General features: G+C 39.7%; 1 protein-coding gene across 1 annotated transcript in view; it reads right to left on the bottom strand.

Moving 5' to 3' along the window:
- The window catches only part of CDH13 (cadherin 13), a gene marked incomplete at its 5' end in the record, with an annotated part of 144,361 nt that overhangs the window by 69,323 nt on the left and 51,356 nt on the right, over nucleotides 1-23,682 (bottom strand). The window contains one exon of the mRNA XM_010135446.1: nucleotides 19,715-19,855. Within this exon, the coding sequence (XP_010133748.1) occupies nucleotides 19,715-19,855 (141 nt within the window). The remainder of the gene's footprint in view (nucleotides 1-19,714; nucleotides 19,856-23,682) is intronic.

Below are 23,682 nucleotides of genomic sequence, written 5' to 3'. Positions count from 1 at the left end.
CTCTCTTAAGACTGCTTCCCCTTTTTCTGCTGCAAATTTCTACATAATATGCTAATACAGCTGCATCAAAATTGCCACACTGAACTCTTCCCAAGGAGAGCAAGCAGCACACTAGCAATTAATTGGATCCACACGCACATTTCTAGATACAGATTTTTCAACTGAGCTTGCCAGTTCTAGGGGAAGTCATTTTAAGGGACAATAAATACCACTTTATTTCTATACACAGCAGTATGATGTACTGTAAAGCAGCTACCCTTTCTTCCCTTGGAAGGCAGAAAAATCGCTGTGCTGGCAGGTAGCTTGAAACATATACTATTTTTTGCTTCTGAGTAAGCTCATAACTAAAGTAGAAACATGAGGAACAATTTCAGTGGAGCTGTAAACTCTGACAGGAGAGAAAAAAAATCTATTTGAGGTTAGAACAAAATCTTTTTTAATCTGGCTAATGTTACTTTTGTGCTGATGCTGATCATTGTATTTATTACTAAATTGTGGGACATTCCAAAGCATTGACACCTGGCTTCACTTGCTAGAAAAGCACTTTCAGATATTCAGTATGGTGATTAATATGTAGATACCTAATTTTTAGTGAATTAAACTGTGTCGTATCAATTTGGTGGTCTTTAAGATTTATAATCAAACTCGGATGGCATCTGGTTAATGCCAGCATAGGCTCCCTGAACCTTACAATATTCTTGTTCCTTTGGAGCTCAGATCACAGTAGGCTGATTACCCCCTTGATTATCCTGAGTAACTGGGGTCAGAGGTTGGCAAGCACCACAGAACACATTTAATTCAATCAATTCAGTTAGTGAAGCATTTGGGAAAAAAATTATTCCAGTTGCTGTAACAGTGCATTAGAAAATTTGCCCAGGATTTCTGTGCTCCAACTGATGAGCATTTTCGCTTAATTTCTCATTTAATATTCTGCTGGGGTTTGCAACTTCAATTACTTGTGATATTTTCGCTCAAAGTCAGGCACATTGAGCTTGGAGAGGGAAAGGAAAACCAGAGGAAAAAGAGCTGCCTGTATTAACCAGTATAATAACCTTCTCTTACACACACACACACACACACTTTCATCGCTCAATTGGGGTTTTCCTGGTTTCACACTCTAGTGGTGGCTTGGAAAAGTCCTCTTGGTTCTCTCAATTTTTCCACTGCCAGATTTTAGCTCTCCCTCAACTTTTGTTAATTTTAATACTGTTTAGCTGAGTGACACTTCAATCGTCTTACAAGCAAGGAGACTTTGATCACTTGTGACACGCCATAGTCCCATGTTCAGACAGCCCAGCACCCTCGTGTGTGCTCAGACGGAGTTTGGGGGAGCACTTTAAAGAGAACGGCACTGTACTTCAGCCCCTGAAGCAAGTACTATGTCTGGGATGAAATATATAAAAAAGGACCTCTTACTACTCCCTGAGAGCTTCAAGGCACATCTCACATGAATACAAATCAGTTTGATTCCTGCTAGTCAGTTTTGCATCCTATATAACAATTCAGAGTCTGCTGATACACAGATGTTCTTTATTGTGAGACCTGAGGTCTCAAGCACAGCCACTGACTCTGCCTTCTGACCTGGAGACGAGTTGGTTATAGCAGTTTCGGTAGACTAATGATGATGGACAGCTCTCATCGCACTTCAAAATGAGTCAGTGCACATCACTGACTCACTCCTACATGAATCCAGCCATGGGGCCACCACTGCATGAATTCTGCACCAACCACGATATTTAAACTTGTCCCTAGTACATATGGGACCCAAGTGTTGTCCCAGTTGTTAAGTGCTAACTGCAGTCTAGAAACACAGAACGGCACAGGAGCTGCGGCGCTCTGTAATATGGTATTGGCACTGCTAGTAAGAAGTAGTGACACAGAGTGCTGAACAAAGTACAGATAATAAGACATGAAGCACAGACGTGGCTCTGGAGACCCTACACCTATAATATATCTCACCAATGTTTAGTTAAAAAAATGCAGGCCTGGAGCTGGACAAAACTGATGTTAGGGGTAACAAAGTGTCTAACAAATGTAAAAGACATCGTATACAGTAAATTTGGGTCTAACATAGAGCTTCAGACCAGTTAAGAAAGGGCAACATGTAAAAGCATGTTAGGAAATACATAAAAATGACTCAAATTCCTCCCCAAAAGGGGGAAGAATACATGATCAAAGCAAGCATCACAACTATCATCACAGCTTGCCATAACTGCCCTACCACTGGAATGAAACCACCAACTTTACAAGCCAGAGTAACCAGAAATAGTGAGAAAAGCAGCAGGAAAAAGAGTAGAAGCTAAGAAAGATCTGTACCACAATTTTATAACTTTCATTTTCTCATTATTGGAAATCTTCCTGAATAAAAGATTTCTTTTTTCCTGCAGTAATTCTCAGTTAATAATGATTTTTGGATTAGGATGGACTTGTATTAATTTTCAATTTTACTAACAATAAATTTTTTGCTTTATATATAAGATGGGCTTTCCCCCTTGCCTATCAACAAGATTTTGAGCGTAACAATACAACACCACAATTTGCCATCATTTGCAAGGCTTCTTCAGAAATTAAAGTAACTTTCCCGAGCAGGATTCTTTAATAACGAAAACGAAGCCTTACACCTCCGTTTTTCCTGCAAGCAGAAGAAAGTTGCAATTTAATCTTCTGCTTGCCCATGGGGAGGAACAACTTTCTGTATGTTCCTTTGGGGTTCTTTGGAATGAAAAACGCTATATGGTTATAAAACATTCTCTTAATGAAACTCGCTCTGAACTAACTCTGGAATTGAACCTCCTCCCGTGCCCCTGTGTACATTTGCCCATGGCTGTCAGGCTCCCTTATCTACTCCCTTACCTTAGGAGAACCCCCCCCAAAAAGGAACTGCAGGATAATTTCAGGTCAGAAGTTAGGTGTATTAGCAGAAAGACGTGGAGAAGATCACAGTGTGCATGCACATAAAGCTCCCTATCTGGTGCTCACAGACTCTCATTTGTGTTTGAAATACCCTCAGCCTGTTCTACAACAAAACCCGAAAGCAATAAAAAGAAGACAACCAAATGATATAATCCAATTCTCCATATTAAACACAAACCCACATGTGCAGAAGAAAACTAACCATCAAAACTCCATCACATCAAAATGCTCAAAATAGATATGCTCTTCTCCTCCGGTGGTAACGAAGAAAGAAGGAGGAATTACATATAGCAGATGCTACTTTTGTCACTTACTCTGCTACTGGAAAAGAATCGTGGACAATAAAGGCAATTTGTATTGCAAAAGCAGCAAAACTGTGTTGAGATGTGTAAGAAGCAGTATTGCGTGCAAGACAGAGCAGGAATTCTTCCATCTGCTCAGCACTGGGGAGCCCCAGCTGTATCATAGCGCTCAGCTCCTGCCCACAGTGCGGAAGGCAAAGAGCAACTGCAGAGGCAGATGTCTACAGCTCGTGGTCTTGAACAAATCCGCACAGCAAATGCACACAGGGCTGTTGCAGATATAAAAGGGTTGTCTGTGTGTCACCTTCATAGCGGAAAAGACCAAGAAGTGATGGGTTCAGTGGAAGCAAGGAAAACTCTCATCAGAGATGAGGCAAAGCTTGTTACCAGCAGGGTAGCTGAAAGTACTGCAGTAGATTGCTGGGAGATCACAGACTGTGTCATCAAAGGTCTTGAAGGAAAAATAAACAAATACTGATAATTATACAAATAGGGGGGAGGGATTCGAGGCTATCTTGAGAACCCTTCCCCTATGGATTTCATGATAAGCCCAAATCCAAGAATCTATAGAAAGCAAAATGGGGAACTAAACACTTCTGCAAAGTTTTCTAACAATTTTAAGGTCTGTGGTGCTCATCAGCTTCTATTAAGCTCACTGGATGGCAAAACAAAATTTTTCCTGTGCCCAAAAAACAAGTGACAGGAAGGAGCTCCCTAACTGAGATTCCAGATGCAAACTCCCCGTCACACAAGACGCTCATTACGCTGGATTTGGAGCTGACAGCTAGAGATACAGGGTGTAACTGCAAAATCACATTTTCCCTCCCAACTGCAGATAAAAGATGAAAATTATGCCTCTAGCATTTGCGTTCCTAGCTGGTCATATTCTCTTTTGGCAACAAAAAGCAAGGAAAGGAGAGAGGAAAATAATTATCTCGGCTTGGGAAAGGATAAAAATGGAACAAGAATGGCTGAACTAGATACCCACATTTAATTGTTTTGAGACTATCTGCAATGTTGCCATTATGAAAACATACCTGCTCCAGTCACAATGCCTCCATTCTCACGAGTGAATTAACAACCTTCTCCGGGCAGTCCCACAGAGACAAACTGCTCCTGCCACTGCAGAGAAGGTTTCTGAAGAAAATCGTGCTTTTTTGCAAATCTCAACCATTACTTCATCATTTTCCTGAATTGTCTGGCAAAGAGGTATTTAAAGGCCTGCATTTAAATTCCGGAGCTGCTATGAAATGAAGAAAGCAGATTGATTCACATTCTGTCCCACTACTCTCTGTGCCAAAGTGATTTTTATCAGAGGAAAAGAAAAACCACTGAAAAAATATAATCTGAGCCTGAAAATTTGGTTGTCAACTTCAAACCATTGAAATTTTTTGTGGCTTGCTTACAATACAAAACCTCAGAAAGAGGGTTTACAGAAGAAATGTTGCCAGAAAGCCTAAGGCATATTATCCACTTGTTCCTCACATGGAATTAGCAAAAATATCACCCTTACAGTGCCCACAAACCTTGCCAACAAATAAGGACGGCAATAGGCTGAGAGCACACTGTCTGGGATTTTTACACTCGTTTTTTTCCATGGCAACATGTGATTTCATGTGATTTTAAGCCTCCATAATTTTATTCCATCTAATCTCTGCGCTGTCTTGTCTTGTTTGTTTATCACTACCGGGGAGCACCTGCTATGCTCCCAGTCTGTCACCGGACTAATAAAACACTTCTTCATGAGTAGCTGGGGCCAGCTGACGTGCTCCTTAGCTGCAGATTTGACTACAATTCCACCCGGCCTTCTCACCTCTCCCAATTACCAGCCATTATTCGTCCCTTCCTTGGTTCTTCCCAACCTGTTGCTAACAAATTGCATAGCCTCCATGAGCACTGTAAATGCCAACCGAAAAGATTAAATGCAGCTGCGTGGCACCTCGTTCTGTCAGAGAGAACGGAGAGTGTCCTCAGAGTCCACCTGCCAATCTTCAACACAGACGGCAAGGGAGTTTTCCAGTTGGATCCCGGGAGTTCCAGTGCCTGGGTTTTGCTGAATAGCCTTGAAAAGATGGGATTTAAATTGTATTGAGAATATTACAGTAAATTGAATGAAGTGGAGAGTATACTTCTCGTTTATATCCCCAGAGTGATAAATGTGAGAGTGTAATTTTTTTTTTTCTAAGGCAAAGAAAATGGGAAACCAACACGGATTTCAGACACATGAGAAATAGCTTATGAATTTAGATGATAGTTCAGCAGAAATAAATTGTACATCTGTTCATTCATTTTAATAAAGCAGGGAAATGACACACTGCTGGAGCCCTTTGAGAACACTGGTATTTTTAAATTATGATCCTATAATAGTAGCATTAACATTTGTAATGCTGCCCATACTTTATGAATTTAAGAAAAATAAATTTATGGAATAAGTGAGCTTCAACCTATAGTCTGGACTCTCAGCATTTTAAAGCGAATAAGGTGCTTCCTGAACACTTACACATAAATCCAGGAAAGACATTACAATAGCTTTGCTAAGTAACACAGATAACCCTCTGTGTCAGTGTTGACAAACCATGCTTATTATTTCTGAATAAATAATTCAGATGTGCAACATGTGGCTGAACGCGTTTGGTTCTGCTGAGCAGTACCCAGCATTTTCATTTATAGGCAGCTACAGTCTAGTACTTCCCTTTGAAAGTTGTCTTTTAAAGAAACAATCTAGATGCTCTTCTTGGCTGTATGTATGCGTGGAAACACAGACTACATTCTGCTTAGTTCAGGCTGCAGTATTTCCTTTCTCTTGCATCTTCCATAACGCAAATGAGAAATACAAAAAGTTGTGAGTTGAATACTGGCTTCTTGTTCCTATTTTGCCATTTTTACAGAGATGACAAACAAATGTAAGAAATAAACAAGTGAGACTGCAGGCAATGTCACATTTTAAAAGCTCGTGTTTTGATTTTCCAAACTGATCACCATGGGAAATAACAAATTAAGAGTTCGGTAATAGCTGTCATGTTTCCTTTAAAAGCACAATTAGCAAGATCATTAAAATTCCCTTTTAATCGATTACATTAAAGCAATCGCTAGTAAAGAGAATCTAAAACTGATTAGGTGCTCACATATTGCCTCATTGATCGAGGGAGATAATCCTCATCCAAGAAAAGGGAAAACAAGCAACGCTAACATCCTAGGAAAGTTCATCTGAAATCAGATGTCAGAACCTGAGACCTCTTTTTATATTCCACCCTGCGCCCTTTCCCACTCACATGCCAAATCAGTCCAGAGGGCATGCTCAAATGTTTAATTGTCCTAAATCAAAGACTTCACAGAGGCTGTGCTGGAACCCAGTACTGCTGCAAGAGGTACCTCACTGCTAACATCTCTATCTGTACCTACCAGCACGTGAGTGTGTTCGCATGCTCTGTATTGCTCACTCCAGTTCCAGCAGGCAGTCCAAAAACAATCTCAACAGGCAGTCTAGGTAAACAAGACTTACTGTAATTTGGTTCCCTCGTGAATACAGAAGAACTGAAGAAAAGAAATACCTCTGGGACACAGCAGACCCCTAGGCAAACACTTAGCATTGACAGAAACTGTACAGATATATTGATTGGAAGTGCATTTTAATGGTATGGCTGGAGGAAAGAAAACAGTTCCTAGAGACTGCCAGTCAGCCCCAGCATGAGGCACGATAAACCTCTTTCTGCCATTAACATCCGGCAGTGGCTGCATTAGAGTAAAAGGACATTAAAGAGTTCAACATCTGCAGGCAAAGTTGAATTTATTTACTCATGGCTTCAATTATTATTTAAGATGGAAAACTTGAAAAGGTCAGAGCTGCTAACTTAGAAAGCATACCCTTCATTTTTCGTCAAACATACACTTTTTTCTTAGCCAGTTCAACATCGAATCAATTAATCAAGTACAGCGCACTCTGTTTTCAAATGCTATTTGTGTTATTTTTCAAGCAGACAAGTAAAACCAAACCAAGTTTCATTTCTGTTTTAATCCATATTAGAAATAGCAATTTTAGGACAACAAAACATCTGGCTGACAGTTTAGGTTGGCAAACATCTGTGGGCCTGTGTTCCTATGTATATAGCTATGCATATGTATAAAATCCAGATTTACATTACAGACTAATGCTGCGTTGCCATCTCCATGGAGCACCCCGGATAGAAGCCATAGCTTGGATACAGGCAACTAAGAATATTAATACTATAGAAACATTTTTCCTTGATATTATTTTGGCAAAAGATAACTGTTGGTTTAGATTTAAGCTTATGTAGCAGGATGATTTTTCTTATATATCTTTTGAAAGTTTCTCATGTAACTCCTTAAATTTCTCAAACTTTTTTAGAACCGAAAGATCGCTTTCAACCCTTTAAACTTGTTGAGGACAGCAGCACTCTCCTTACCATCAGTCTTCTAAATGAAGAAAAATCACTGATCTAAGAACATCTGACAGTACTACATAACGTATGGGCACCGCTGGCCGCAGTGACTGAAGGCAGTCAAAACAAATGAGCTGAGGAGGAGGAAATAAAGCATAAAAGAAAAAAATGAGATGATGTGTGGAAGCAGACAGTGATGGTACTCGATTTATAGAGGCAGGCAAAGAGCATACATGGACTTTCTCGAGTCATAAGTAAACAGTCAGTTTAAGTCATGAAAACAGAAAGGTGGTTCCCAAGGGAAATAGGCAATGAGGGGGTGAAGAAGAGTTCACTGGGGGACAGCATCAAGGAGTGGAAAAAGGACAATCTTCCAGAAATAACACTAAAGAAGCGAAATCATGAGGACAGGAGGAGGATCATGAGATGATAAAGATGAGAAACACAGGGTTTTTTATGAAATCCTAGAAGAGGAGTTTTCCATATAAAAAAGACAGCAGGGAAAGTGACGAAAATCAGAATAGAGAGAAAGGGGAGGTCACACTCAGCAAAAGGGAGTCAATGGACACATCACTGAAATTAGTCTTGGTAGACCTGAAGCAGGAACTGAATACAGGAGCAGAAGGCAGCTCTAAGAGTTAAACTTGGGGAGTTTGGAAAGAAAGGAGAAATTAAAGTTAAGCATTAAAATTCATAGAAGGCTCCTTATGGGCTGCTGACTAAATAGTAGGCTTGAAAAGGAGAAAAAAAAGAATGTAAGTTTTATAGTTAGTTGGCTGGGATGGGGGGCTGTTTTGTTTTTAAAAAAAGAGAAAAATGAAGCAGGGAGAAGGGATTTGAAAGGATGATGCAAAAAGACAATGATAAATTTCAGCACTGGGCGAATTAAAATCAAGACTAGACAAGTAACTAGCTGGAACAAATCTTCCACAATATGTAGAGAAGTGAACAGAAACATCTCTATAGAAGCTGCATCAAGCTAAGTGGAAGAGGAGGACAGGAGTTAGAACACACACCCAAAAGGACTGGCCGTAGAGCAATAGTGTTGGAGGGAAACACCAGGTCCGGAATTCAATCGGGATTCAGGGATTTTTCACAATGGGGTCAAAGTCTAGAATGGGAAAGGGAGGATAACATCAATACTCAGCATAATGTTGGGATTATACTTTTTCTTGTGACATATGGACTGGGAACACGGGGGAAAACGTTTGTAAAAACAAATAAATATTAAGTGACTGTTAGACAGCAGGCTAGAGAAAGGGCTACCCTTTAAGCAAATAAGCATCTGGGACTCTAAGGCAAACAAGTCCTGGAAATAAGCCAAAGTAGAAAGCACAAGGATATAAATAAATTACACTCCTGAACCATTTTCCTCAGCAATGACTATAACTGCAAAGAGTTCTGTATGAGTCCCCTAATCTGTTTTTATCTTAAATGTTTCAACACTGTTTTCATTCCACTAAGTTCAAGAGACGATCAGCCCTATAGAATTTTATTGCTTTCCAAATGAGTCTCATTCATAGGCACTTACTAACAATTTTACTTGAATAAATGTACAGCTCTGTTTAGCAACTTGATTTTTATCGGTTCACTATTTTAATGTTTCAGAGCAGAAGGAAAAAAATATTTTGTCTAAATAATCCTGACATTTTGATTCGCAGGCACAGATGGTTAGAAATTTTTGTAGTAGCCAAATCAGTTTTAGTGTCGCTGACAAAAATCTTAACATCTCATTTGTCAGTGAGGAAATTGATAAACTGATCACAAAACTCATTCCACTCCAGTGGAATGACCAAAGCAGTCGCATAACTATTAGTTTTGTATGAATATACTTCAGCTTTATAAATCCCTTCCCCTCATATAAACTGCAGCTATGATAGCAGCTCACACATATTGTGTAATTGCTATTAAATAGGGTTTTGTCTGGTGCAAATTGAATGTGTTAAGATCTATAGTGTGTTATCTTGTTTAATCCTACTTTTAAAATAGAACTCCTACAGATGCTAGAGGCATATTAACAGCGTGGGTTTCTTAACTCCTGGGATTAGAGTGATATTTTGCTGCACATCTAACAGTTCCTCTATTTATTACTCCTCAAATCAGCTGTGCTCTGTCAGACAAGGAGATTAAGAGTTCCTGCTATTTCTGCTAAGATTCCACATTCCACATATGGGGAACTGTAACCCTTTTATGTACAAACATTAAATCCCTTCGGGCCCCAGAAAGGTTGCGCTGGCTGCACCAGAAGGTAATACTCAGTCATCTGCTCCCCACCGTTTACATACTGCCTAAATGAAATGATGATGATACCATGTATGCACATTCGGTGTTTTCATGCAGGACTTAGAATATTACACAGAACTGGATATTACATAGTCAAATGAGGTCCCCCAAATACAGGTAATTTAAGAGATTGATGTATTCTTTCACATCTTGATCTGAAAATAATTGTACAACGCTTCTCTGAAGTCTAGGTGCTACCTGCCTGCTCTCGACATTGACAGTGGAACTCCTTGGACAGTTAATAAGGTACAACATATTATAAACCACTCTTGGACAAGACTGAAATTAAATGAAATTTCCATGGAGTGCTCCAGCAGCACATTCAGAGTAAAAAAAATTAATTTCTCAGGCAAAAGACTCCAATTTTAAAATTCACATTAAAATTGAAATCTCTGGAAAGCAGTCCTAATTTGATTTGAAGGCAACTACAAAATTCCAGCTGGAGAGAGAAGTTTAATTGGAAAAGCACATAGCTACTCCTAGCAACGACTGCTAGTAATTATGTTTATACAGCTTCCCTGAATAAGTGGTCCAAGACCAGGTCTGGAGACATTACATTATCTTTGTTTAGCTTGTGCTTCTCTCAAGAGCCTTTCATTGAGTCTTCCTTCCTCTTTAATTTCTACTATCCAGTTACTTACCCAAATGTATTGTGCTAGATGTAGTCAAAACTCTTACTGCTCCTGTTTGCTTTGTAATTCAGCCCTTGATTTCTATGGTAAAGTTCACACTTCATAGATCGCATTGAGGAAGCATATTAACCTTCACTTCTTGTAGAAGAGAGCAATAAATTGTGGGTTTATGGCTTTTTTGTTGCTCGCGGTGTTTGGGTATTTGCAGTTAGCAGAAGCAGATGGAAGAAGTCTTCAGAGGATAGTCAGCACTGGAATGGTTTTGTGGTGAGAATTTACCAGCTGTAGTGAGAATTGCTGTTATTACCACTGAGCTGCTGCTGACCTTCCAGGCATAACCAAAGGGTTACAAAAGGCAAGGACTCACGCAGAAGTTTGCAGAAGACTGCTCAGATCAGCTGGTCATAACATATCGAGGAAACTAAACAAAGGGCAGGAGAGGGACACGGAAAAGTTGAAAGGAGAAAAGAAAAGCAAAAATACAAGTTTACTATGTGAGCTGACTTGGAGAGCAAGAATGCTGGGGAAAAAAGTCAGATTTGGAGCAGCAGTGAAGTGCCTTTGTGTTCCTCCCCCACTTCACACTGTTTGAATGATCATTTCTATTCATAGAACCTTTCCTGTACTTATACGAGTGTTTCTCAGCTGCTTTCAGATTATACAGCAGGCACTCTGTTGTTTTATGTACCACTGAAATGTGTTTATCTGGAGATTAAATAGACAACTTCATGTATTTCATGACCTTGGTGGAGAGAAACAAAGCACTGAACTCACCCCTCACATGCAAAGATAAATGCAGTAGTCTGCTGCCTACTGCTATGCAGTGTACCCAGCTCTAATTATGTGATAAGTGGATGGACTCGGCGCTAAACATATTTTGCAAAAGTTCTGGAACAAAGTGCTTACACTGGTTATGCAGATAGCTTACCGAAAGCCCCGTGAATACAAATTATTATGCACACAGTATGAACCTGTCTAAGTACAGGAAATACTGGTCTTCCAAGCCCTGATTTTTGTTGCACACTCCTCTATTTCAGTCAATGCACAGAATAAGCTTATTTTTCTTTCTTCTTCTAAAATTATTCTATTCTTACTTGGAATACTGCAGCAGAATATTTGTTTTTAAGGTCATTGGTGATTCAACCCTGAGTAGTGCTGAGCATTTCTGATCACATGAGAAATCTCAAACCAGCTAATTCTGATAAGAGCTGACACACAATATTGAAGAAGAAGAAGAAAATAACAAAAAGGTATTTTCATTATCCAAATAGCCAGCTTCTTTAAATAAGTCTTCCAGATGTCCTTAGTTTGGTACCACCACAACACCAGTCAGAAATATTAACGTTCTTCCTGATCACAGGCAGTTTTCCAAGCTATTTGGAAATGGTTTTGTTTAGAAGATGGACAGACATTTGGGATCCTAAATGTACTGAGTCAAAGCAATCTAGGCTCCTACAAATACTTTTTTAAACCCAGTGGAAATCAGGTGTCTTTGCACCTTTTTTATAAGTCTAATAAGCATTTATTTTTTATCTTTGACATCTAAAATTATTGCAGAAAAGAAAAAGAGGAGGTCTAAATGCCTGTGTTATTTAGATACTTCGATTCCTAAACTACCTGTGTGAGTTTGAAAATCTGTTCTGCATCTCACAACAACTAAGAAAACTCTCAATGCCTTGGGCATCAACACAACTGAAAGTAGGGACCAATTATTAACCATGAAGAAATGGTACAGTTAATAGAACTTTATTGCAAATTCCAAATATTGTGTTATTTTTGCAGTGAGAACAGAATGCTCACAGTCTTCATTTAGAAAATAAAGTATTTGCCACTGTTTGGATGCTTGTTTCCTTTCACGGGGATTTAATAAATAGCTTTTCATCTCACTAATAGACACTCTCTATCCTAAATTAATGGATACTTTGCAAATGAACTCTAGCAGAAGCACTTATCTACATCTTTACCTCAAATAAAACATGGAAGAGTCAGTTATGGGACAAATCGATCTTTTCTGTTTTCACCAGATCTGCTAGGTTTATATTTGCGGGAAAAAAACATAAGCATCACAGGTTTACACAAGAGTTATTTATTTTAAGAAATAGGCAATATATCATGAGTTGCAAAGTCGTCGTCTTCATGCATGGTCCTGGTTACACAAGAATAAAAATGATATTAAGGGCATAATCTGCCCTCCCTATCTATGAGGATAACAGAAGATGCAATGATTTTAAGGTCTGGTAAAGAAAATTCAGATCTGGCTATGCACAAATTTTCATTGATAGGATTTGTGCAGGTACAGACTGAGGAGCTGCCTTCTGATGTTCAATCTCTGGATTTTTCTGAACAGCTCAGAGAAGAACAAGTGTCTCACCAGGATGATATAGGAGTAGCAATCCTGCCTTGATCCTGTTTCCTCTGTTTCCAACGACCACCAAAATCATCTTTGAATTCTGCCTTTCTCATATGTGAAAAAGATGCCAAATAATGTCTTTCCTTTGTTTTCAAGGAGGCTTCTGGGCTCCTGGAACTTCAGCTATACTGAACTGCTACAGAGAACCGCTACAAGACTATGAAGTGGAAGTAAAGCTGAGTGAAAAGGTCAGCGCAAATATTTATCTAGTGTAGGCGGTTTCTGAAGGGTAAGATGTGCTTCAGGAGCCTTGCTAGCTGTATTTACAGCTCTAGAAAAAAACAAGGATGGCCAAAGAGCTCGTCTCTGATGATCCCGAGCCATCATGAAGCTGCTCTCTCTGCCAAAGTGCACCAACAGCTGTAGAGGATTTGTCCTGCTCTGTTGAGTTTCTGTATGAATTCTGCTTTCTCTGCATGTAAATTGTTCCACAGTCCAAAAATGGGAGCCAAATAGAAATTCCAATATGCATTTTGTTCATGTGATTTTGCTAAAATGGTTTTATCCATTCCACAAAACTACTTTGAGACATAGCAGTACTGGAGACAATTGCTCCAATGTGAACAGACTGCTAGAATTCAAGACTGGTTCCCATAACACTTAGGCCATAGCACAGCTCTATTTCTTAACTATTATCCTGGCAATGGCTTCTTCTCATCTCTTCAGATCTGCTTACTGCTGCTCAAGCACCTCAGCTCAGTCATCTGATCCTCCAACGTCCAACACGAGAGAATGGCATGTGAAATGGGAAAAAGCCGAATCAGTTTGTTCTCACCACCTTGCTGAGCCTCGCTGGCAGCTCCTGCCTGTTTTACACACTGACTTCCATCCCAACAGGGAAGTGAGAAAGGGTTGGTACCCTGGCCGTGCTCCTGAGCTGTGTGTAGGTCAAAGGACAGCATCTTTTGCTCAGTGTCCTCACCAGTGATTTCTCCAAAACGGGTAAGGGTCTAGAGGAGGGAGTTGCTGGAGGATCATCTACCATTAAGAGAATTGTTAGTGTCCAAAGGTAGGGTCCAGCTCACTGGCAAGAACCACAGAGAAAGGAATAAGATTAACTATGAGACCCAAAGGGCAGCATATTCCCTGCAGGAAGAGGGTTGACTTTCATATCACAGAAGAAGGGGAGGTAGGATTTGCTTTTGGTTTTAAATGTGCAAACTGAATGGACAGGTCTGTGTTGGTAAGGTATGTCTAGCATAGAAAATTACAGTATCATGTCTAAGACAGAAATTTTTGTAAAAGAAGTATGGGAAATAGAGCCAGGAGGAACCTTAAAAGTGCTTTTAGCTCAATATTCGATCTGCAATATTATTTAGCCTATACCAAGAATCAAGACAGGGACTCTCAAAGCTATGAGCATGTTTCTTTGCAGCCTGAGCTGAAAAATAAATCTCTCCAGATGGTGCTCTGAAACTCTCATAGCCTCTTTGAACCACGAGCAGACGGAGATACATATTGTACTCCAGGGGCTGTTTTACCCCGGTGGGTAGCACAACTGAATCAGAAGACAGTGCTGGAAGTCATCATAAATCATGGTGACAAGCAACCTATTCACTTACAGGTCTCTATAGGAACTGATGAATCATTTATTAAAGCACACATTAGTCATTTATTACTCTTTTATAAACCATTTATCAGTAGATATTCAAAATGTGAGCAAATCCTATTTTTCACTTTGCACTCACAGCACTAGTATACCTCAAGTTTCACTGTGGTGATCTGTCACGTTACACAGATTTTAGTCTGTTCACAGGAGGCAAGCTTCTTTAACTGGTAAATTCATTTTAAGAACATATATTTTAAAAAGCTAAACTGGGAAGAGTATTTTTCAAAATCTTACTCTCCCTGATGTGGCAGAATTCTTTCTATTTTACATTGCTTTGTCCCAGAAATGGATTAAATTGAAGGTGGGGATGGAAGTGGCAGGAAGAGGAATTGTCTCAACAATGAGATTGTTCCCTGGCCAAATGATGACTCTCCTTATGTGCCAGTGAGAGCACTCTGACAAGTCCCACTACTTTTCAATGTATGACTAGGGATGTGCTGCTGTCCCAAATCTGTGGTGAAGGACAGATATGACAACTGGGTGGACTGCAGAAAAATCATCCCCTTAAGCCACATCTGTGCATTCTTGTCTCAAGTGCGTGACAGATTTACTGAGGAAAGACAATATATCAGATATCAAGGAAAAATAATGTATTACTAAAGAGCAGCAATGAAAATTTCCTCCTTGGGAACAGATACTTTAAAAAACCAGGACAGAAGGCAGGAGAGGGAGGCAAATGTACTCAGTGGAATCCCAGTTTGAACATATACTCTGCGTGCAGGAATGGTACACGACCAGAAGCAGGATTTGTTGGACTCTTTTTTGGAGGCGGAAGAATAGACAGGAAGGGACAAACCCATATCTTTGTCATGTTGAAACAATGGTTTTTCCTTCACTGGGTCTTAGGGAAGTTCTAGGCAGAACCACGCCCACAGGAACAGATACAAGAGAAGTATTTGCCAGCTTGTGGCTTCCAGCAGATGCTACATTGCTAATTTTTCACCACAGTGGCATTAACTGTAGGCTAAAATCACTGTTTTGCAGGCATACAATACTGCAGCGGCCTCTCACCAATTGTTAAAGTGACTCAAGAACATCATTCTCATTTTTCTTAATGTGCTAGGTACAAAAATAATACTCAGTACTATTAGCGTTCACTTGGTCTAACTCATTCTCACACAGTTGGAATACCCTGCTGTACAGAAACCAGGAATCAGATCTTCCCAGACTGATCAATTCCTGCTCCTTGCTTTGCCTCATTTCTTTGCTTTCACATAAGTAATTGCTTGCTGCTGAACAACAGTTGAGCCTCAGGCCTTAACTTGCTGGAAAGGAAACGCCACATTGCTCTTTGTCATAAAAAAATACACGCTGTATTCAGTAATAATTCACAAAATTTATTTAAAAACTCTTTGACATTATAGAAACAGGGTGGAAAAATTGTAAAACTTCCTGAGAAAGAGACCACTAACTTTACAAATATCTCTATTTTCATTCTCTATAATTTAGATCTGGCACAATATCCCAGCCACTGTGACCTTTTAAATGGTAGACTTTGTAACAGCACCCGGGATTTTTGGTGGAGCTCTTAGCAGTGCTCTTCTAGGCATTAAAGATGAAATTATTTAAAGCCCTGGAGGGAACAGGGTACTGTTATAGCGAATAGATTTTTGCAGTGCTCAAATCCTATTATGAACAGTAAGGGTAAGTATATACGTGAAATAGAACAAGGCAGATATTTTGGAGTGTGTGGAGTGATGGGGCAGTAACAAAATAATTAACTGGGCTGAATCCCACAAAGCAGGGTCTCTATATTAACCCATCAAAGTACCTGACACATACTTATAACCTCAAGGGATTAAAATATTCTGAAGTAAATGGAAGTGCTGTGTTGGATCACAGCCAGGTTGCTGAGATTCTTTGGTAATTATGCCCTGACACAACATCAACGAATTTTTCCCCTCACGTGAAGACCACAACTGCATCAGAACAGCATGGATGTGGTATGCGGGGGAAAAAAGTAGAAGCTGGAAGGACAGATTCACTACAGAAGTACCCCCTCTTCCAGTAAGTTTTGTGTAAACCCTGTAGAGGCCACTGCAAAACTGCATACAGCAAGAAAGGAACATTTAGACCTGAGACATCAAATAAAGTCTGTTAACGAGCATTTTGAATAGGTGCGTAAGGACCTGACCTCCAAGGAATAAATATAGTGAATAGGAGTACACAGAAGTGTAACGTTGCTTAGGGGTAGATCCATAAACTTATTTCTGAAGAAAATCAAGGAAGAGATTGGTCAAGTGTCAAAAGATAAAACTCCACTGTCAATGGACAGTGACATGCTCGCACATGGCTGAGATTGCCTTGCACCGAGGAATCAAAGAAATACCTGTTAACATATACCAGGCTTCTTGGAAACAGAAATATGAAGATTTTTTGCTTTGGAGAAAGCTATGAAAAAATCATTAAACTTCTGTCTTGGCATTAATATTACTGAAATAATTTATATCTTTATGAAGATATATACATAACAATGTGTTCTGCATTCTACGAAACCCCACTGAGTGCACAGACTAGGTTACCCAGCATGGTGCTTATACAGTGTCCAGAGGTAAGGACTCAATCCAGCTCTCCTAACTTCCTCAGCTTTCACTGTGTCAGATCAGGAATGATTTGGCCCATGTGCTTTCAGATGAAGAAAACACATTGAAATCTTGGCTTAATTGAGCTACATCAACAGCACATGACAAATAAAGGCAGAGCTATTTTAGGTATAAATTATACTGTCAGAAGAAAATGTAAGCCAGTAAATAAAAATTTGTTTTACAAAAGAGAAAAACGCATTGAGAAAAAGTATCTTTAAAGAGAAAGACGATGGCTGGGAAAACATGTCAATACTAATAGAAGCCAATCCTACAGCAACCAATCTCAAATTAAAGAAGTAATCCTTCAAATTTTCTTCAAATTTGAGTTTTCTGCTTCAAAAGTTATCTTGTAGAATATGTCTTTTTCTTTCAAGTCTTTTTCAAGTCAACAGTATTGCAGCATGTGGTACAGGACTGGTAGTTAAATACAATAACTAAGTACTTGAAGCAGTAAGGCAAATAAAGTGGTGGCAGCTCTATTAATAAACACTCTCCCTCCTCTTACGCTACTGATTTTAAATGGAGCATGTGCTCCTAAAGGGGGCTGACACTGCACGTCTAAAGACTGATTCTTTCCTGCCTTGTTCGCGGAGTTAGAGCATCACTTAGCAAGGCAGGGGAAAGATTTCTGAGGTCATTTACATCTCTAAATAGTGAAAGGTTAAAAACCATGTCACAATGGATTAAAAACAAAAGAGCTGTCTCCATGGGAAAATTTGTGTCCTATGAAGTGCAAGAAAAATGTCTAAGACTGGACTTTTAAAGAAAGATGAGTAATGCTGCCTGCTCACAGCTGCTGTTCTGTTTCTGTACAGAAACCACAGACTTCCAAGGGTACAGAGCACCTTTTACTATCCCCGCTGCTCTCGATTTATAAACATTCCTGCAGTTCCACAGAAACAGACAATCTAACGGCACATTTGGGGCTAAGCAGGGGCCCAAGTATTGTAACATGCTTGTCCAAATTACCAACCTATTAAGTCAAACAGGACATACATTTACAGAAAGATTTCTTCAAAAGAAATTGAAAGGTATGTAGAAATATTTCTACAAAAGAAATCTCGAAGTGTGGAAATTCAAGTAGGTAGGACTTGGGATGACATGAATCGCTATCAACATCGATACAATTACTTCTTATTTCTAAATAGAAATGACTGAGTTGTCATTTTACACTGTTATATTCCAGAGGGCTAAAAATTACAATGTTTAAAATATATTTTAACTATTGACTGTCAAGAAATAGCTTTCAGAGCATGAAAAGCCTGATCTAAAGGATAACTCTAAGGGAATTAACAGTTTGATTAAAGCCACATGGTTATCATCTCTGTACTTAAAAGGTTTGGATCAGGCTCTCCATGGTACTTCTTAGGTGGCTGAATTGCTCTTGCCAAAGAATTTTGCTTAAATCATTATAGGTATTTCTACTCATTAGTGAAAAATAATATTCCTGTTGGCAAAACTGTCTTTGTTTCTTTCTTCTTTCCTTTTTTTTTTAAAAAAAAGTCTCCACCTTTTTTTTTAAACTGGTTATCGAGTTTGCATTATAAAAAGAAATAATTATTCAAGTAAAACTGCAATAATTTGTTTCAAACTAATCTGTCATCACTTCACTAAAATTAGGCCAGGAAAAAAGTAATTAAAAAAAGGTAAAAACATACCTTAAGGAAAAAGCAAGACTTCTAGAGCAATAGGCTTTCTTTTTCTTCTTCTAAAATCACCTTAAAATCAGCATCCCTCATGGTTACTTCTCATCTTTTAGGAATATTCCTTAAAATCTGCAAAGCCTCAGGAAACTTTTACAGAGAAATTCAAACCAGCTGTTATTAGGTAAAACTTTTGACACTCTGTAATTCTCTCCAGATACCAGAGGCAAAAATATAATAATATCAGACTCCTAATAAATGTAGGGAAGGGAAGGGCACAGTGTGAGAGGGGCAGGAAATTTGGTAGATGCTTTGCCTGAAACCAGAAACTTTGCTGTAGCGCTATTACACATCCCCGCAGGCAGTGAATATTTTTGGGGTTGGGTTTTTTTCAGACTTTTCAGCATTCTTCAGTGGGATTCAGCTTGCAGAGAAAAAACTTTCCTTGCAAATTTGAGCTGTAGGTTAAATTTAAAGCTTTTAGGACTAGAGCTTTCCTTACAGAACTCTCAACAGTAGCTGTCTCACAGGCGAAGTACCGGAGCCAGGACAAAACATTTTGTTTTCATCCATGTTCCTGACCATCAAAACCCCTAAGCTAGAACACAGGCAAGAAGAAATTCTCTCTTTTCCCCATAGCATCAAAAGGGGAAAGTTACCGCTAGCAAACTTATTTTACAGATTTTCACCCCACTAAGCCAACCTCTGAATGATATCTCTTGACATCAATTTTCACCTTGTGGTTGCATTTTGTTTTGGAATTCATGCACACAGATTTATTATTGTAGGAGAAAAGAGCAACTCCAGGAAAGTCTGTCACATTGAGCTAAAAATGTCTTTAAGCATTTTCTTCCATGAAGGAACATTTTTATATTTAAAAACAAGCTAATTGCAATTACATGCACCATTTTGTGGAACACAAATGGCAAACTCTTACCTCCTTCTTGGTAAATTCTGGTGGATGGTCGTTTTTGTCATCAATAAGAATAGTGGCGGTTGCTGTGCCAGTTAGTCCTACATCCAGACCACCCATGTCCTTGGCTTCTATAACTAGCTCATATTTTGGGGTTTCCATAGTCTGAAAAAAGAACAGAAAAGGAAAGGTTAAAAAAGTGCCCCGTAACAGATTACGTACTACTTCTAATTCACATTAAAATAATAAATAAATAAGTAAAATCTAAAATTTAATTTGGCCTGATAAAACACAGCCTAGAAACAGAAGCACAGCTACAGTGGAAACCTGATTCGGAATACGGGTGAATATTGGTAAACAGGACATAACCCATCCTGTTACTGGAGGAGATTAGGAGACAGGAAAGGAATTAAAACACACCTGCTCTTTCAAAGTAAGCTCTCACTTCAGTGCACCAATATTGAGCAGCACACACATCAGTGTTATAACGAGTACATAATTAAATACTAATGTCACAATCTACATATAAATTAATTTTATTTTATTAAATCTCATTCGTTCTGTGGATTAGCATTTAGAATGGTAATCTAAGTTTGCTGCATTGTAAGAAAGAAAAAAATAGTTTATACAACTGCCAGTTTTTGCACAAAGCAAATGTCTAGAGTCACATTAAAGATTTACATCTAAAATAGCTGATCCCTAAGGCATGGTTACTTACCTGCCTGCTTATTGCAGACCCAGACAGCACAGCTCCATATCAAAAGCCATCCTTAATTTCCCTCCCACAAAAGACAGACATAACTTGGAAAGAAAAAATACCATGGCCACTGATCTGCAGTGGGAATGTGACGGCATTTCTAATTCACCTCTCTTGCATCAGGCACAAAAACACATCTGTTTGCAGGCTGGACACCGGGACAGTGATCATTCCAGCAAAGGGAGCTATTACCAGCATCACAACCTGCTCCCACGGAACTCATACACAATTTTGACACTGATTTTACCGGACACAGAACTGGGCACCTGATTAAAATGAGTATTCTCCCCATTTGTATGGCTGCCTTCTATGGAACCATCTGCCTAAAGACCATATGTGCTGCATCATCAACAGAGGACACAGATGGAAAAGTGCTACCATCACCTTTAAAACTATATGATAAGAATATCACGTGTGCTCAGGAATGTTTTTCAAACCTCCCTCGAAAAATAAGTCTGGATCTCAGGGACAAAGCAACATACTGATGCCTGAAAGGGTGACTAGGGCCCCACTGCTAGAAGGCTTTTTTAACCTCAAACCAGCATTATCAGCCAACTGTATTTACAAGAACCACAGCTGCACATCTTTGACATCACTCATCCTATGTCCTTCATCTAACACTTTTCTAGAGAATTAACATGCAGGGAGAACTGGTGTGAAACTCCGTTCAACAACACAGTGATGTCTGTCTATCATCCATATGCTATCTTATACAGCAGAATAAAGGACGCTGACACAGGGCTTATCCCGTAGCAAAGAACATAGAATCATAGAATGCTTTGGAATGGAAGGGACATTTAAAGCTCCTCCAGTCCAACTCCCCTGCAGTGAGCAGGGACATCTACAACTAGAGCAGGTTGCTCAGAGCCCCAAGGTCCAACCTGACCTTGAATGTTTCCAGGGATGGGGCTTCTATCACCTCTCTAGGAAACCTGGGCCAGTGTCTCACCACCCTCATTGTAAAAAATGTCTTCTTTATATCTAGTGTAAATCTCCCTCTTTTAAAACCATCACCCCTTGTCCTATCACAACACGCTCTATTAACAAGTCCCTCCCCATCTGAAGCAGCCTTTAAGTACTGAGAGGCAGTACTGAAGTACTTTAAGTACTGAAAGTGCAGTAAGGTCTCCCCGGAGCCTTCTCTTCTCCAGGCTGAACACACCCAACTCTTTCAGCCTGTTCTCGTAGGAGGTGTTTCAGCCCTCAGATCTTTCTGGTGGCCTCCTCTGGACCCGCTCCAGCAGGTCCATTTCTTTCCTGTACTGGGGATCCCAGGACTGGATGCAGTACTCCAAAGGTGGGGTCTCACCTGGATACATCACAACACCTTTCTTGGAACATGTGTAAGAAGACGATCCCAGTTCCTAGTGCTTAGATCTTGAAGGATTTTTAGGGCCTGAGAGGACTAACACTATCAGTTGCTGATCAGATCTGCTATTAGGAAGCAATATATTTGCATGTAAAATCAATGAGTCAAGCCAGAAGATATATTTAGTTCTAAAACATATGAGCTACTAGAAAATCAGATGCCACTGTCACACAGGGGATCCTAAGAAATGTATTTCCTTAAGTCTTCCAACATTCTTCCAGGAAATTCATCTCAGAAGGCAGCAAACCCTGAACAGGAGTTTGATTTATAACATCATATAAATATACACAAAGAAATATTACTGACATCTCCAACACAAATTCAGATTAGAGTGGAACAAAATTTACGGTTTTCATATATTTATTTTCTAAAATGTATTCAATGTATCAAAACCTGAACAGAGCCTTCTTTCCTCTCCCCTAGATGCAACTTTTTCATTATTTTGATTAGAAAGTTGTTATTATTGTATGGAAAATTTGCAAAGCCATTTATCACTTCATGTTTATAAGCCTTTTTGCTCAGAAAGAGGCCCATTTTTACTCACAAATTGGCCTTTTTTCCTTCAAAAACTGTCCCATTTTCTATTGAAAGCAAGCCCATTTATGCTAGAAATTGTGTCTACTGCAGCAGAAATTTCTGTGACATGAGTCCAATGTTTAAGCTCACAATGGAATGTGAAAAACATTGAATTTTGAGTAGTATTTCATATCATTATGAATACTTCACACTTTCCTGCTATGCAGCACTTTCTACATCTAGTTCTGTCACCAAATATTTGCTTTGTTAGAGAAAGCAACTCCTAACAGATCCAAACTCGAGAGCAGCGGCATGTTCCCATCAGATGCTCTCGTTACACTAAGAGACAGCATGTAAAGTCATTTCTCATACTTCTAGCTCAGTTAATTCAGGCCCTAGTAGCAATTATTTGGATCTGTGTGATTCACCACGCTACTGGTAAGTCCTGGGACATGGGAGTGGGGACCTGTTGACAGAGCATAGGTCCTTGTGCTCTTACCAACCACGTTCCGCAGCTGAAGACACAGGGTCTGTACTGGGGCATCCCCAGGGCAGGGGCTGCAGCGCAAGCTGCCATGGCAACTCCTCATCCTTTCCTCTTCACAGGGCTCAGTCATTTACCCCAGCACACCCTGTCCCTGCACTTGCTCCCGTCTTATGCAAAACAAGTGCTCCTGGAGGGGGGCAGTGAAGGGGAAAAGCAGCCTCCCTTCCCCCTCTCTGCAGGGGGTAAGTGCAATGCCGATCCTGGTAACATTTTGGGACCCCGCGGTCATTCAGGCTATTGAACCACTGTGACACTGCCTGTCACTAAACCCAAGCTCCCTGCTTCTCAAAGCCCCTGAAGCACGCTCTTGCCAGAACAATCCAATTAATGCCTTTTGGATAGTGAGATGTTTGCAATGTAAACATGCAACAACTCTCCACAAAGTGGATCTACAGCTAAAAAGGATAAGAGATGATTTTAATAAGTGAACATTAAGTCACTCTTTGTGTGGCTTATTTATCTGCTGTGACTCTGTGGAGTGCAACGCTGTTGAGAGGGTTTGTACAATTACAGCAGGAGAACCATTCCCTTCCCCATCAATTTTCACTCTAGTCATTTAACCACGGCAGGGGTGACACTGGCAAATCGCCTGGTTTGCCAAAGAGGTGAGCTGGGAGGGTTTTCCTCTGAAGATCCACACACCCCTTTCTCACCAGTGTTAACATTCCTACCAGATTTCACTCCCCTGCCTTGACATAACTAGCTCAGCACTAGTAAGCAATGAGAGGCCAGAAAGGCACTTTCCCAGTTTTCATATTCCTGACAAAGCCAACAGGATCTAATCACAACGGAGAGGAATGAAC

Source organism: Buceros rhinoceros, unplaced genomic scaffold (assembly GCF_000710305.1).
Source record: "Buceros rhinoceros silvestris isolate BGI_N320 unplaced genomic scaffold, ASM71030v1 scaffold7374, whole genome shotgun sequence".
NCBI classification, from domain to species: domain Eukaryota; kingdom Metazoa; phylum Chordata; class Aves; order Bucerotiformes; family Bucerotidae; genus Buceros; species Buceros rhinoceros.
The sequence above is the reverse complement of the archived record's forward strand: the minus strand, read 5'-3'. Positions and strand labels throughout refer to the sequence as shown.